At 44.6% G+C, this 16300-nt stretch overlaps 1 protein-coding gene across 7 annotated transcripts in view; it reads right to left on the reverse strand.

The window, feature by feature from the left end:
• MAST4 (microtubule associated serine/threonine kinase family member 4) overlaps positions 1 to 10421 on the reverse strand; it is a 558512-nt gene extending 548091 nt beyond the window's left edge. For all 7 annotated transcript variants that reach the window (XM_045999072.1, XM_045999069.1, XM_045999068.1 and 4 more), the window contains exon 1: positions 9810 to 10421. In XM_045999072.1, coding sequence (XP_045855028.1) covers positions 9810 to 10166 — 357 coding nt within the window. In that variant the 5' untranslated portion in view covers positions 10167 to 10421. The remainder of the gene's footprint in view (positions 1 to 9809) is intronic.
• Between the last annotated feature and the right edge of the window lie 5879 nt (positions 10422 to 16300).

The raw sequence follows: 16300 nt of genomic DNA on the forward strand, positions 1-16300 counted from the left end.
TATTCATTAAAAAAAAGTTGTTTGTGAAAATAATCCTTGAACCTTTATATACAAAATAGATTTCATCACCGCTGCATCCCATTTCAACACCTTAATGTAGCTTAGGTAGCAATGACTGCCCCAAGAAACAATTTTAAATTTGTAACTTCTGTAATCGAAGTCCCAATGACATATACAGTGATCTAAGATTTTAACCAATTCTAACCCAATTTTACTTTCCTTCCACCAATGATGCACTGGAGCCCTTCCTACTGGGCAAAAGGTATACCCATCTCTGCCTAAAGGAATGCCTAAAAACAAATGTCAATACCAGAAGCCGGAGATATGATGGTATTCTTTTCAAAACAAGCAGAGAAAGGCACAAAATCATGAGCCAGGAGTGAACTACACACCTACCTTCTCAGCTTATTAAAAAGGAACTGACCAAGTTCTAAGGCAGAGGTCAAAAGACCCACACCTGACATGAGTTTATTAATGTATATTCTACTACCCGAACTAAACAAGCTGCACCTGTGAGCTTGCCCTCCACTGAAAACACCAGTAAATTACAAATTCAAGAATAATAAAATTAAATTTTCATTTTCCACACGATAGCCTATGAAATTAGTTAAGAAAAGAAAGCCAATTTGTCAGTATTTCCACCCTCCCTCCCACATCCCTACCTCCCCCCGGCCCCCAATATCAGTACAAACCATTTGGGCTGAAAGGTTCAGTGGAAATAAGTACCATAATCAAAATTATATCGACTGTGTCCAAGAAAGGAATTGATGGGCTGGCAAAAGAGTACAAGCTCTGGGTACAAATTCATAGGCTGTCTCACAGACACATGTGAGACAGTTATGAATTCAAATCATTAAATAAGCCGTGAATGCTCTTCATTAAGAGAAGTGGGAGGGTCCACCAGAAACTGCACAGGAATTCTATACATTGAAGTGTGACTCTATTGTATGTGTGCCGCTGACCACGGTCCTGAAACAACATTTCGCCTTCCGGGGAACGGTTTCTCACCTATCTATCCTTCCCAGGGATTATGAACACGGTGAGAGTGTGCAGAGACAGACAGGCACAGAGAGGGAAAGAGACAAGTATACAGAAGATGCTGAGGATAAGACTTCTGCTGAATCTTATGCTTTAATCCAAAACAACAGTACCAGATTTTTTTAAAAATCAGACAAAATATTGGAAACATAAGAGTACAAGAATCTCTGGGGGCGCCTGGGTGGCTCAGTGGGTTAAAGCCTCTGCCTTCAGCTCAGGTCATGATCCCAGAGTCCTGGGATCGAGCCCCGCATCGGGCTCTCTGCTTCACAGGGAGCCTGCTTTCTCCTCTCTCTGCCTGCCTCTCTGCCTGCTTGTGATTTCTATCTGTCAAATGAATAAATAAAATCTTAAAAAAAAAAAAAGAGTACAAGAATCTCTTAATTGAACAATGCAAAGTTATATAAATAGCAACCTGAACAGGCTTGTAGGGCAGTGCATGAGGTTGGTGAGAGGGAAACAAACCGCCGTCCCTGCACCAGCATGAGTTATAAGGTAAGTGCTCCGAGATTATTTTTATTTTTGGCTTAAAGGGTGACAGGCTTACACTGCCCCCAAAGGGTTAAAACAAAAGGGGGTGGGGTGAGCACAATATACATACACGAATTCCTGCACTTTTAAAAGTACTATCACACTTCTGAAAGATTTCCTTTCTGGGGCACCTGGGTGGCACAGAGGGTTAAGCCTCTGCCTTCAGCTCAGGTTATGATCTCAGGGTCCTAGGATCGAGCACCCCATCGGGCTCTCTGCTCAGCAGGGAGTCCATTTCCCCTCTCTCTACCTGCTTCTCTGCCTGCTTGTGATCTCTCTCTCTGTGTCAAATAAATGAAAGATTTCCTTTCTGCAAAACTGGGGTGACCCCTTGAACACCTGCCTTGTCCCACCTGACCCTAATGCTTATGTGAACCAAAGACAGCTTCCAGAAAATCATCTGATGTGTCTTGTCACTCTCTTCTGAGTCTCCAAATCATTAGCTACAATGTTTAAGTTCACGGTCATCTCACCAGCCTCTCCACCAGGCTGACTAAATCCCTGGGCACAGCAAGTAATTTACATATGCATAGAGTCTCCTAGGATATTATTTAATAAATGACCACTAAGAGGAGGTTCCATGAGTAAAAGAGAGATAGTATTTTAATAGAAGGGTTAATGAACCATATACCATAAAGTTTTCCTGTTAGTACATTATAAGAAATGCTCTATGAAATTAAAAGTGATAACTATGTTATATATCTACCTACTCATGAATGAAAGGGCCTGCCAATAAAACATGCTGGTAGCATAATTCACCAGAGAAAGGAACTCTAGGCTTCTAATTATTCCTGGTATGGCGTGCACAGTGTGCATAAACCAGCTCTTCCATACTCGGTAGTAAGAACAAATGCCATTATGGAATGCATACTATGTGCCAGGCATCATGCTGGGTACTCTAGAAAACATCTCATTAAGTCTCAGGACAACCCTCTGCAATAAACATTGTCATGCCCAGTTTACAGATGAGGAAACAGTTTCAGCATTAATAACCTTTCCAAAGTCACACAACCCATTACTGGCTGAACTAGTGTCATTAGTCTGTACCCTCAGACACTACGGACCCTAGAGCAGAGAAAAACTGGCCTGGCTGCTAGACCTGACAGGAGGAAAGAGAGGAGCACAAGCCCTTTCCAGACAACACTACAGACTATAATAATGTGTTTATAAATGGCATGGGGTTTCTTCCATCTAAAAATTGTAATCATCTTTTCTGAGATAGAAATGTGCATGCATACACACACACCACACTCAACTTTCTCTAGTGCCAGGCCACCTGGTTATGGATCCTCCTCATTGTGATAAATTTTCTTTTCTTTTCTTTTTTTTAAGAGTTTATTCACTTATTTTCCAGAGAGAGAGTGAGCACAAACAGAGGAGCAATAGGCAGGACCCTGGGATCATGACCTGAGCTGAAGGCAGACGCTTAACGGACTGAGCCACCCAGGTGTCCCTGTGAGAAATTTTGTAACAAGCTCTTTCTACAGTTTGTCATGTTTGCACCCCACATTATAGTTCTTCCATCCCCTTCCTCAAAGGGACAAACTGAGAAACAACTGGATTCATTCATACATTGTGTAGATTACGTAGCTTTGTCATTGACTAAAACAGTGGCAAAATATAAATACTTGACTTTTCCCTAGAATACCTCAGACCAGAGGTGGAAAGGGCAAAATCCTTAGTTCTCTGATGCTGACCCTTCCTTCTCCAGAAAAATAAAAGCAAACAAGCTAGATTCTCATAACGTGTAGTAGCTCACAAACACCACACTTCCCACCAACAGGGAAGCTCATACAATCTCAGGGCAATTTCACCTTGTATTCACCTTGGGTAAATGTTTTCCTACAATTTACTGTGGAAATGAATGACTGCAAGCCCCTCTTCTCAGTCACCATTCCCATTAATAAAGTTTTTCCTCGGGGTGCCTGAGTGGCTCAGTGGGTTAAGCCGCTGCCTTCGGCTCAGGTCATGATCTCAGGGTCCTGGGATTGAGTCCCGCATCGGGCTCTCTGCTCGGCGGCGAGCCTGCTTCTGTCTCTCTTTCTCTGCCTGCCTTTCTGTCTACTTGTGATCTCTCTCTGTCAAATAAATAAATAAAATTTAAAAAAAAAATAAAGTTTTTCCTCCAAGAAAATAATAGGCTTAAGGCAACATGACAGTGAAAAGGAGCACTGATAATCATACTACAATAATCTCTGGAAGAGAGCTAAATTCTTTTTCTAGGATATTTCCCATGTGTTTACCTGGAGAACCTGAACTACCAGGAATGAGCCCCTGTTCCAGGTACACACCATTTATCAAGATGCCTTCTTCTAGGTCATCAGCTCCAACCCTGGAACATTTAAACAGACTACATGAGCAGTTCCCAAGAGCTAGGCTTTCAGGCTTCCCGCCTTCCGAAAACACAAATCTTATCAAACCACTTTCTTGATTCAGTCCTTCAATGGCTCCCAGTACCCTTGGAATGAAGTCCACAAGGTTCTGGACAACTCGCTGCATCTCTCTCAAGCATCATCAGGAGGGATGCTATGCTCCCTCCTCCATGCCAAATGACCCACAGACCTACCATATTCTCTCTGGCTTCACAGCCTCCTGCTCTCTGCATTGCTCTGACCCCTTCCCTCCTCCCAGCTATTTCGAACTCATCCATTAGGTCTCAGCTCAAATATCGCCACCTCAGTGAGGCACTCCTCACCTCCCACATTAAACGAGTTACAGGATACAGACATACTCCCTCACAGTCTGCTCCTCTGTACCCATTTACCAACTGCGAAACCAACTAAAAATTGTATGTTTAGGGACTATCTCCCACAACTACACTAGAAGCTCCGTGAGCTCCAAGCTATCTCTGTCTCATCCACTCTCAGGCCCTTAAAGCTGAAGCCAATGCTTCGTAAGAATCTCATGCAATACTTACTGCTTGACTGATTGTCTGAACTAATGGCTCTCTTGCTGAAATTGTGAGTCAAAAAAGGAAACTAAATATTAAATGCACCAAGATTTATACACTACTTTTGTTCAAATTATGTAGCTGCTGTGATTAATAAAATACAAACCCAAGAAAAGCTTTACTGAAGGGGCCTGGGTGCCTCAGTCAGTTAAGTGGCTGCCTTTGGTTCAGGTCATGAGCTTGGGGTCCTAGGATAGATCCCTGAGCCAGGCTTTGCACTCAGCAGGAAGTCAGCTTCTCCCTCTCCCTCTGTTCCCCAACTCTGCCGCCCCCCCATGCTCATTCGTGCACGCAAGCACGCTCTCTCTGAAAAAAATAAAATCTTAAAAAAGTGGGGGGGGGGGAGCTTTACTGAATCCATGGCTGTTTTTGCTATTTATTTTCTTAACTAATCAACACGAGAAATTCATCTGCTGCATCACTATGACATGCACACCCCAAGTATTACTAAAAGCAGTACTCAAACTCAAACACTAATTAATAGAACAGTTCAGAGATGTCCCATTACCATGCTTACTTAACACAGGAAACTGTTTCCCAACGTATGTCAACAAAACAAGCCCTTCAGTGTTGCAGAGTATAAATGAGCTGCTTTATATCAAGCTGAAAATCCTTTCAACCACTAAGCCTTTTTTTCAGCCATTCTAAGAATCCTTCAAAGTTTCAAGTTCTAATATACACAGTGAAAAGCAGACTTAATACACAAGTCCCTTCAAAGGTATTTTGAATAGAACCTCAGTGATTTGGTTTTACCTGGATCTTGGGACGCCTGGGTGGCTCAGTCAGTTGAGGGTCGGACTCTTGATTTCAGCTTAAGTCATGATCTCAGGATTGTGAGATTCAGCCCCATATCAGACTCTGTGTTGGACATGGAGCTTGCATGAAAGTGTCTCCCTGTCCCTCTGCTATGTTCCCCACTTCTCCCTTTCTCTTTAAAAAAAATAAAACAAAACAACCTGGATCCATGAGATATTTTTGATAAGAGATCTAGAGGTCTGAGCATAACTCCCAACAGACTAAAATAAGTGGATACACATACAGTCACCCTTCAATCAAATGCACAATGATTTTCAAAGATGCCATTTTTTCCTTATTCATTCAACATATATTCACTGCATCCCTACTAATGTATTAGACATACTGTGCTAGGCATACAAAGCAAAATCCCTGTCATCGAGGAGTTCAGTGAAACAGCAAAATAGCACCTAAGTATTTCACTAGTGTCCTCAACAGTTGCTTTGAGAAATGACCGAGCAGAGTGCCCAGAAGTCTGAGACATGTGATCAGAGAACAGTCCTCCAATCTAGATCACCATAGACTAATAGAGCCCACTACCCCTCAAAACGTACAGACTCCAAATGCAAAGGCTTCAGAAAGCAGCAGAGGGAGTTTATTAAACCAAATGACATGAGCTATCTCTAACTCTCCAGTGTTTCAAGTACAAAAGAACTATAGGGGTGCCTGGGTGGCTCAGTGGGTTAAAGCCTCTGCCTTCAGCTCAGGTCATGGTCTCAGGGTCCTAGGATCAAGCCCCACATCGGGCTCTCTGCTCAGCAGGAAGCCTGCTCCCCCTTCTCTCTCTGCCTGCCTCTCTGCCTACTTGTGATCTGTGTCTGTCAGACAAATAAATAAAATATTTAAAAAAAAAAAGAAGAACTATAGTCAATGCCTTGTCAAATCATTGTTTTTAAGCACCAAAAGCATAAAGGACTGATTTAAGTCTGTAACACTTAGTAAGTTCACACACATACTGAAAGTAAGATAAAATACAAAATACTATAAGACACTACTAGATATAGTCAAATCAGCTTTCACAAGGTTGCCACAAAAATTAGCACCACAATTACACACTACATATTTGAATTTCACTGTTCTTTAACAAGTTACAGAGTACATTACTGTAAAAAGAAAAAACACACTTTGGAAAGCACTGACTCTCCCAAGCTAGACGTAACAATTTCAAAAACTAAATGAGCCTCTTCCCATTTTATGGGTTGCACTTAAGCCTTTTAATGCTTTATACTCAGGGCCTTGCTGTAGCATAACTAACATTACACTAACTTTGCCCTGCCATAATACAACCTGATACAAATAAAATCTGTTTCCCAGCTTATGCTAATAAAATCAGAATAACCTGAACAGACACAGCCTCAGGTCTCTCAAAGCAGCAGATTATTTATGTATAAATAAAAATAACAAGCCAGCCCAAGTTTGTAATTTCATGTCACAAAATTTTCATCACAAGTTAACCTGAAAAATTAATATTTACTTAGCACTTAATACTCTATGTTAGATACTGTGCTAGGATTAAATTAAACGGCATGTATAAAATGCCTAACTCTATCATTATTGTTCCCATTTAACGGTGCAAAAACCAGGGCTCACATGAGTTGATTGGTCCACAATCCCACATCTAGTTAATGTGACAGCGTTGGGATGCAAACCCAGGTCTTCCCACTAAACTTAGTGTTTGTAACCTAACTAAACCCTCTGGAACGGTGTTTGTATCTATGTGCATTTTCTTAGGAACACATGGAGAGCTTACATTAGATTCTCAAAGAAGCCCATGATCCCCACATAAGTTAAAAAAAAATCACTGCACCAGGGGCGCCTGGGTGACTCAGTGGGTTAAAGCCTCTGCTTTCGGGTCGGGTCATGATCCCAGGCTCCTGGGATCGAGCCCCGCATGGGGCTCTCTGCTCGGCGGGGAGACTGCTTCCTCCCTTCCTCTCTGCCTGCTTGTGAGCTCTGTCTGTCAAATCAATCAATCAATCAATCAATCAATCAATCTTAAAAAAAAAAAAAAAAAAACACTGCACTATATGATCACCTGTAGGGGGATAAAAAAACAAAACAAGAAACGCACCACACTGGACATCAAGGCCTTTCACCAAGACTACCACTTTTGTACTCCTAAGAAGGTAAAAACTCCACAGTTACAGTTGCACTTTAAAATCCTCAGCGCAAGTCAAGATTTCCACTCCTGGATAATTTCCAGCAACCCCTGCCACAGAGTAAGTTACACAATAAATTGTAATACTGTATCAGTTTACATCCAGTTCTGAGATTTCACAAATACTGACCAAATTTATTTAGTCATTGCACTTTCCAAAATATGTTTCCATCAACCAAGCCTCACTGCATTGCCTGTGAAATAAGCTATCATTATATCCACTTCCGAGAAAGTCAAACACTGTCACCCTAAGGCCAGGCAATAAATCAGTTACAGAATCAGGATCCAAAGTGAGAAGTTACCTACTCCCACCACCCCCAAGATACGCGAGACCATGTCATTTACCCCAGAGCACCCTCTCCTAGCTACAGAGAAAACAGTGGGCATCTTTTCTACTAATGACAACATTAAATGAGATCCAGTAGTAAATCAATGAGTTAGGGCATACCCCTAGCTGCCCAACGACAAGTGTGCTCCTCTTGAAAGCTGAGGCAGATATCACAGGGTAAACACCTGGCACATGCCTGGTATCTTCAAAATGAGACAAAGCCACTGAGCGACCCTGACAGCCCTGTGGTAGGTATGGCACTCAGCTTAACTCCCAGCATCCTGTCCCTAGGATCAATCTTAATGATACAGCCATCCTAAATTCCTGATCAGCAAAAACAAACAAACAAAAAAACCCACATTTATTAAAAAAAACAAAACAAAAACAAAAACAAAACCCACATTTATGTGGAAATTAATTTTATCTTGAAGCTAACTGGTTCAAATCCCTCATTCTACAAATAAAACTGAAAGTCAGAGGAATGCACAATTCACCCACGGCCTCACAACTCAAGAGCAGAGAGACAGTTGTAGAAAGCAGGTCTCCAGACACCTGTCCAGGATCCTTACAATCCTCCTGGGCATTGAGAAATCAGTTAGGGTTACTGGCAGAAGGCTGGCCATTGACATGACAGCGAGGACTTCACTCCCCCACCTTGTGCCAGATCCACTCTCTGCGTCCAGACTGAGATCCCCGGGGCCCAATGTCAGGACACTGACCTCAACTTGCATATTCTGGGAGACAAGGACAATTACTTATTAAAGCTAACCCCACCGGAGAGGAGAAAAATAGGATTCTGGCACTGAAGAATTAACTTCACAAGGAGTCTATGTTAGGATGATGTTTTATTTATAACCCTGCCTGACCAAGATGACTTCCGCACAACCACCATTCCAAACAAACAATCTTTTTTTTTTTTAAGACTTTATTTATTTGACAGAGATCGCAAGTAGGCAGAGAGGCAGGCGGGGGGGGGGGGGGGGGGGGGGGAGCAAGCTCCCCGCTGAGCAGAGAGCCCGATGCGGGGCTCATCCCAGGACCGTGAGATCATGACCTGAGCTGAAGGCAGAGGCTTAACCCACTGAGCCACCCAGGCGCCCCCCAAGCAAACAATCTTAAAGATAATGAAGAAGCCGTGCTTTCTAAGCGTGTGCCAAAGGCCGAAAAAACAAACAAACAACAAACAACAAACAAAAAAAAAAGCGAAAAACAAGGAAAGCAGTGGAGAGCACACCAAAGTCATATGTTCAACGTGTCGGGGCGCAACCAACAAGTTTTGGAAGAACATTCTTCCAAGAAACCAGGATGGACAGAGTCCCCCTCCTCCGCCCTCGCAGAAAATGGGAGGTTCTCTATCCAGTTTGGCAACCCGCGCGCATCTGGACACCCGGGAACAACCCGAATGGGCGCTGCAGGCGGGCAGGTCAGCGCGCCGGACGGAAAGCTGAGAGTCCCCCTCCCTCAGGAGACCGACGCTGCGCGTACCAACCAAAACCACCCGCAGAGGATCCCGGGGGCCGGCGTCACTGACAGCCTCCGCGCAACTCCGCGGTGCGGCTCGCACTCGTCTGCCAGGACCCACACACAGTCTCTTCCCCTCACACTCATCTCCTCACCACACTCCCCTCCGCCCGACAGCTGCGGCGGGAAGCAACGCCCACTTCGGAAAATGAGCTCTTAGTTGCCGGGACAAGCTCGGCGTCCAGATCACACCCGTACCCAGACCCACCGTAGCAGATACGGACAGTGAGTTCGCAGCTTTGACATCTTGGAAAGCACACTCTCAGAGAGCATCTGAAGACACACGAGCGGAGGTAACAGCCACGGGTAGTCAATAGCCCATCGGGAGGCTCCTAACTGCCATCACCCCGGCCTCCCGGCAGAGCACCTGGGATCCCTCTCCGTCCCCATGCTCCGGGTGCGCCCTGCCACTAGCCGCGCGCGGGGCGCAAAGCTGAGGTCTCCCGATAGCCGGGACCCGGCGGCGAGCGGGGGAAGGAGGAACTCACCTCCTCGTCCTGCTCCTCCTGGGATGCGCTGCTGCCCCGGGGCGCGGGTAGCGCGGTTCCTCCGGAGAGCTGCGGCGGCGGCGGACAGACTCCAAGCTCAAGCACCACGCGCGCGGGAGCCCACGCGGCCGGCGGCCGGGCTCTTACGGCGCCGCCCGGCGGCGGCGGCGGCTGCCGCTCGCGGGAGAAGCCGCCGGGCTCCCCTTCCTCCGACAGAGTTTCTGAGCCCGAGGAGGACTCGGCCGAGGAAGCGCCTGGAGAGGACGCGGCGGCCACCGCAGGGGCGGGAGCTCCGGGGCTGTGGCCGCTGCAGCCGCGAGGCACCGGCTCCGGCGCCTCCGAAACTTTCTCCCCCATTTCCCTCTCCGGCCCAAAGTGCGGCCCGGGGGACCGCGGGGACGCGGCGCGCACTCAGCGTCTCCAGGGAAAGCTGCGGGCTGCGCGGCTCCGGGTCGCTCTCGCTGACGCTCCCGGGCTGCGAGGAGCCCCGCCGGCGACTACATGGCCGCGGCACGGCCGCCGGAGCCCGCCGCCAACTTACCAGCCGCCCAGACTTGGCGGCCGACGGGGGCTGCCGCGCGCGGGGACAGGCCAGCTCGAGTCCGCGCTCTACGTTCCACAACCCGTGTGCGCCGCGCCCGCGCCGCGGGGACTGCGGCTTCGCCAGCAAAACCTGCCTCCGGGCAGGAGCGGGGCCGGCGGAGGAGACGGGCAGTCCCGGGAACCAATGGCGCGGCAGGCGCGCCGGTGGGCGGAGGCTGCGGCGCCCTCGGCCGCACGGGCGTCAGGTAGGGGAGGCGTGGCCGAGGCTCGGACTACTGGATCCCGCCCGAGCGCTTGGGGCCCCGGAGACTCCGGAGACAAGGAGGGGGGTCCCTGGAGGGTGGGAGTGGAAGCGGGCTTCGAAGCCAAAGCCTGGGATTGCGAACTTGGCGGGAGAGCGGCTGTCCGTCCTTGGAATGCCTTGGAGAGACGGCTGAGGGGGCGGTGAGACCTTGGAGAAGAACCGGACTTCGTCTGGAAAAAGTAAAATCGAGGAAACTGACCAGAAGAAAAAGTAGTAGGGCTTTAAGAGTAAAAGGAAACACGGTCACGCATCCACACGCATGCTGGAGGAGAAAGAGGGAAACTTCGTCCCATACTGAGATCTAAACCGACCTATTAACCAATCTGGGATTCTCCCTTTAAACTCCTTGGGCCTCAGTTTCCTCAACTGGAAATGTAGATATTAATATTTGTCTTGTCAAGCTATAAGCTGAACATTATCTATCATATATATATATATATATATATATATATATATATATATATATATTTCTGCCTCAGCAGCGTGCCTGCTGTTTTCCAATGACAATTTTCCTTATTTCTGTGTATAAACAAAAAGTTTAAGCCAAGGACTTGTACCTTTGAAAGAAAAGAACAAATAATTCCCCTATATTTAATTGGGAACAAGAATGTGCCCAGGCCTAAACAAAGTTGAATTAGAAAGGGCTCTGTGGCCCTAACCATTGCCTGTCTCTCCACATCAGCTAAGTAGAGCATGAAAAGAGTTTGCAGTTTCAGTTTAGTTTTTCCTATCCCTGGATTGTAAACCAGCAGGAAGCAAGACCAAGTGCTTCATTTTCCTTACCCCTAAGAATTAGGAGAAAAAACTTTCACCAAAGGCACCAGACTCACCTTAATGTCCTTCCCCGGACTGGAAAATGCACCACCCTTCTGGGTGACTGAGTGACTTACATTTCTTGGAAGCCAGCACTCAGTTTAGCAGTGGGAAATAAATGATTCCTCTCTTGCTTTCAGCTCCAGCCCTATTCTGAGATCTGGCACTGTGACCTGGGTTATAAATTCAACCTGATTAAAATCCACAGACACTGACTGGTTGTGTGCCAGGTGCTTGCAGGAGATACAAAGATGAATAAGGCAGGTCCCCTGCCCTTGAGGAGCTTATGGTCAGACAAGAGATTGATGCTGCATAATATAGCTCCATTATGAATTTTTTAAAGCTGTGGTAGTGCTACAAGAACAATGTGTCATGGGAGAAGGGGGGAGAGTTACAGAAAAACAGTTAACAGGTCCTCAAGAATCTTAGATTTCTCTTTATCAGAACAGTTTTGCCAAAGGTCCTTAAGAACTGAAGGACTGGAGTTGAAAGCCCCTTCAGCTAATGAGCGCTTTTATGCTATCACAGTATTTACAAGTGCTACATCACACAAAGTGCTTCATTATACTGGACAGCAAGCTTTGTCCTGATCAGTTTCCTCCCCCCAGGATGAAGGGGAAGGAAAGATGGCATGAATCTATTGCCATAGACAGCCGTATACTGCAAAGCGGGCTTTGGCTGTCAGGCATATATTGTGACACTTCGGGATTATCTGCGGGGATGTGAATACCTGCTGAGGCAAAAGGACAATTCTAGTGCCTTGACTAAGTTGTGACAGCAAGGCTGAAGAGAGAGCACAGTGGGGCGGTCAGAATGCAGTCCTGGGCCTCACAATTGCTTTTCTAGTCAGGAGTACTGGTCTTTATCTGAACCCCTATGTGGCTGATTCGACAGAGCCAAAGTGAAATCAGGACTTAAGCAAACCATTCACATGAAAGCAAAGGAGAGGTTGCTTTTCAGTGCATCGGAAAAGAAGAGGCAATGACATGATCTGAATTACTAACAGGAGAAACGGTAATAGCAATTCTTGCTTGAGCCCTAGGCATTGTCTATAGGTGGTCTCATTTAACCCTGGCAACAATCTTATAAGACAGACTCAATTAGCCCCACTTTATAGATGAAGAAACTGACGATTTGCAAAGTCAAATAACTTTGCCAAAGGTCACACAGCAAGCGAGATATAGAACTGTGGTTTGAACCCACTGGTCCTCTTCTGAGGCGCTGTTAAACATTCCAGTATAATGCTATTCAGAACACACCACTTTTTCAAGCACATATTTACATGCTACATTACAAATATCCACAGAGCAGGAATACTGTTGTCTTGATTCAGTATGTAAAAGAATAGGAAAGGATACTTGGAGAACAGATTCCCCCCCCCCCCCCCCCCCCGCCGACCCGCACCCCACAAACATTTGTCAGGCACTTACAATGTTTTTAAATACTTTACAAATATTAACTTTGTAATCCTTATGCCCTGTGAGGTAGCCACTATTATTCGTCTCATATTACAAATATGAAATGTGTGAAAACTATGGCATAGAAAACTTATGTAATTTGCCCAAAGTCACACAGCTGTCAAGTGACGGAGCTTGACAAAAATTTGAAGAGTTTTGCCTCAGCGTTCATGCTCTTAGACTCTACTGATCGAAATCAAATACTAGATCAGTATTTAACTTTTTAAACCTTAACCCTGCACAAGAAATATAGTTTACAACTCACGACACATATAAATACAACTACAAATAAAATTCCATGAAATAATACCTATCCTAAGTTCCCAGAAGCAATGCAGTTTGCAGTCTAAAATTTTATTGTATTTCATTGAAAATAAAAATGTTAGTTGCGATCACCTAAATATATTTCACACTCCACCCTGACACATGCAGTCGAAAGCAGTGTACCCAGTCATCCCCAGAGCTGACCCACGAGGAAAGTATGACTATGGTACAGGCTGAGAGTTTCCAGACCAGAACTAGGCAAACTCAAAGGATGATTCTATAAATAGAAGGTGATCAGAAGGTCAGACTAGTTCCTCAAAAATATCACAATAGACCTATGGACAAATGCTGATGTTTGGCCAAACCACTGGAACAAAATCAGTTTTGATTTATTAAAACCCTGTGGTTTTCTTGTCTGATAAATTATAATCATCTTCCTCAGTGTCAAGGGAAGTACCCCCAACAAAAGGACTTCTCATAGATGTCCCTACTGTTAGGTATAAAAGTATGACTTTTTTCCTGTATTGTCACTGTGGCAAGAGCCAGAAAAATAAAAATGACTTAGTCATAGCTCTTGGGAAGCACTGGTGTAGCTTTGTATGACAGACCCAGACCAGCCTACAGATGAGGAAGTACAAGGCGATCGGTGTCCATACATTGTATGAGACAGGCTCCCAAGTGCTTGGTTCAAAGACAGGAACCTTGGGCACTTGAATAAGTGATCACTGTGTTCAGTGATGAAACACTTGCCTTAGTTTTCTATGTTTTTCTCCTAAGTAGCTGGAGATATTGTCTCTGAGGGTCTCTGTTGTCTCTGCCAGTCTCTTTCTGTGGGTGAGGCCAAGTGTGAATGACTCTCTGTGAGGGAGGATGTTGGAGGAAAAATCATCACATCCTTAGTCCATTCCCATTGCTTTGACCTGCCTCCTAAAGATTAGGTTTACAATTTAATAAAATTGAATTCAGTTGTCTTTCCGTCTTACCTACATGAAATTAGAGCATCATCAACTCCAAACAAACATTTGTGCAAAATTACAAGTAAATATGTTCCTCTTTAATAGATCATCATGTTATCTTTAGACTATGAAGATGATGATATTACACTTTCGGCAGGTTTCTTAACTATCATTATTAATGATAGGTTTGCCTGCTCCCCCTTGACCAATGAAAAGCAATTTCAGGACAAAGTAAACATCAATGAAAAGATGGTCATTTAAGTGGCCTAGACTGCGGTTTCTGATTTAAGCCAGAAGGTGCAGCATAGTACAGCCCATGGCTGTTTCTGACCACCCAGCTGGGAGGAAAAGCTCCCACAGCTTCTCAGGCTTTTGTCTGTATCTAAGGCTCCAGGAGAGGAAGGGTTACAGGACAAGGTTCCAGAAGATAAGTAGAAGAATTTTTAAATGATAGTTGAAAAGGACAAGGGAGGAAGAGTAGTAATGTGACTTGCAGCTGTTGGCGTCTCTGACCTAGAGGTTGAGAAGGATGGGAAATTAAGCTATGTTAGCAAGTTAAAATAAGCCTACCGCAGATCTAAGGGGGTGGGGGGGAGGCTGCTGATCTGATCTCTTAGATCAAGATTCCTCTGTGAGTTGTACGAGAAATACATCAGATCAGGATGCAAGCATGAGAACAAAGGATGCTGATTCCCTGGCCCCAATGAAGGTATAGGAATCAACATTTTTAAGCCCCATTCCAAGGGAGTGTCAAGTATACTAAAGCTTGAAGATTACTGAAGATGTTCCTAATTTGGAAATCAAGGAGCCATTTTATTGGGCAAATATGTATGGCTCATAGAAGGTGACTGGAATGAGCCTGACTGACAGTGAGGGCAGCTCTTTGAACCACTTTGTTCCTATTCTCCTGGAATACAACTACCTTTGGGAGACCAAGACAACTTAGCATCTGGACAGGAATATGCATATTCTGAAAACAGTGGGAAAAACTGAGCTAATGCACAAAAAGAATTGAGGATAATGTTCCCTTGAGGATTCTGTTTAAACAAAATTCAAAATGGTGACCTATTTCCCATGGAAGATTCCAATCTCTTGCACTTGTCTTTCCAAGACGGACAAGATGGATAGTCACATCTGGGATTTTTTTGTTATGCTTTCAGCATGAAATGTTCTTTTATTATCACTCTTCATTTTTCAAAAAGATTTATTCAGTACTCTTTGCCTGTTTAGGAAACAGAAAACAAGCAAACACATTTACTCATTTTTATTCATTATCATGGTTTGCTTTCAGAGTCAAATGGTTCTGTTTCCCATTTTCAATTCACAGAGCAATTTCCTTGACTCTGTCTACACTGCTTGGCAAGTAGTTCCTTCCACCACCAACTCTAACTAATTAGAAAATAAAATGATGCTGAATAGTTACCTAGGAAGTGGCAACTCCTTCCATCGCCGTGGGCCAGTCTGCAACCCTAAGGGCAATTTTTAAGGGTTTTTTTGTACTTGAAGAAATAGGGTCTTCTAGTCCTTTTCTCCTCAAAGTGTGGTTTGCCAATAAGCTGATAAATAATAACTCCAATAACTCTAATAAAAGGAGTTTATTACAAATGCAGAATCTCAGTCCCTACCGCAAGCCTGCTCTATCAGAATCTTAACAGATTTGTGGGGACTTCATAGCCACATTAAGAGTAGCAAAGGACTGTTTGGTTCTCAAATGTGGCTGCATATTGGAATTACTCATGGAACTTTAAAATACACTGGTGTCTCATCCCCAAGATTTTCTGACAAGTGGTTTGGTTGAGGCTTAGACATTGTGATTTAGCAAGTTCCCTAGATAGGAATGGATCATTTTAGGACCAAGGCAGGAAATACAAGATGAGCCTGGAAAAATTCAGGGTACCACAAATTAAGGAATGTTTGGAAAAAGGTAGGACCTTGTCAGAACAACACAGGTACCACCATGAAGGAGTTCCCAATGGCTACAGGTAGACCCATCTGAGCAACAAAATATATCATGATAGTTCTGGACTTTAAACTATAGAATAAAATAAATAGCCACAGGTCCAAACTCCTATAAATAATGAAATAAAAACTTAAATGTAAGAACAAAGATAGTGCTTCCTCACAATAGAGTTCCAATTAACAAATGTAGAACAG

Source organism: Meles meles, chromosome 3 (genome assembly GCF_922984935.1).
Source record: "Meles meles chromosome 3, mMelMel3.1 paternal haplotype, whole genome shotgun sequence".
Classification (NCBI taxonomy): domain Eukaryota; kingdom Metazoa; phylum Chordata; class Mammalia; order Carnivora; family Mustelidae; genus Meles; species Meles meles.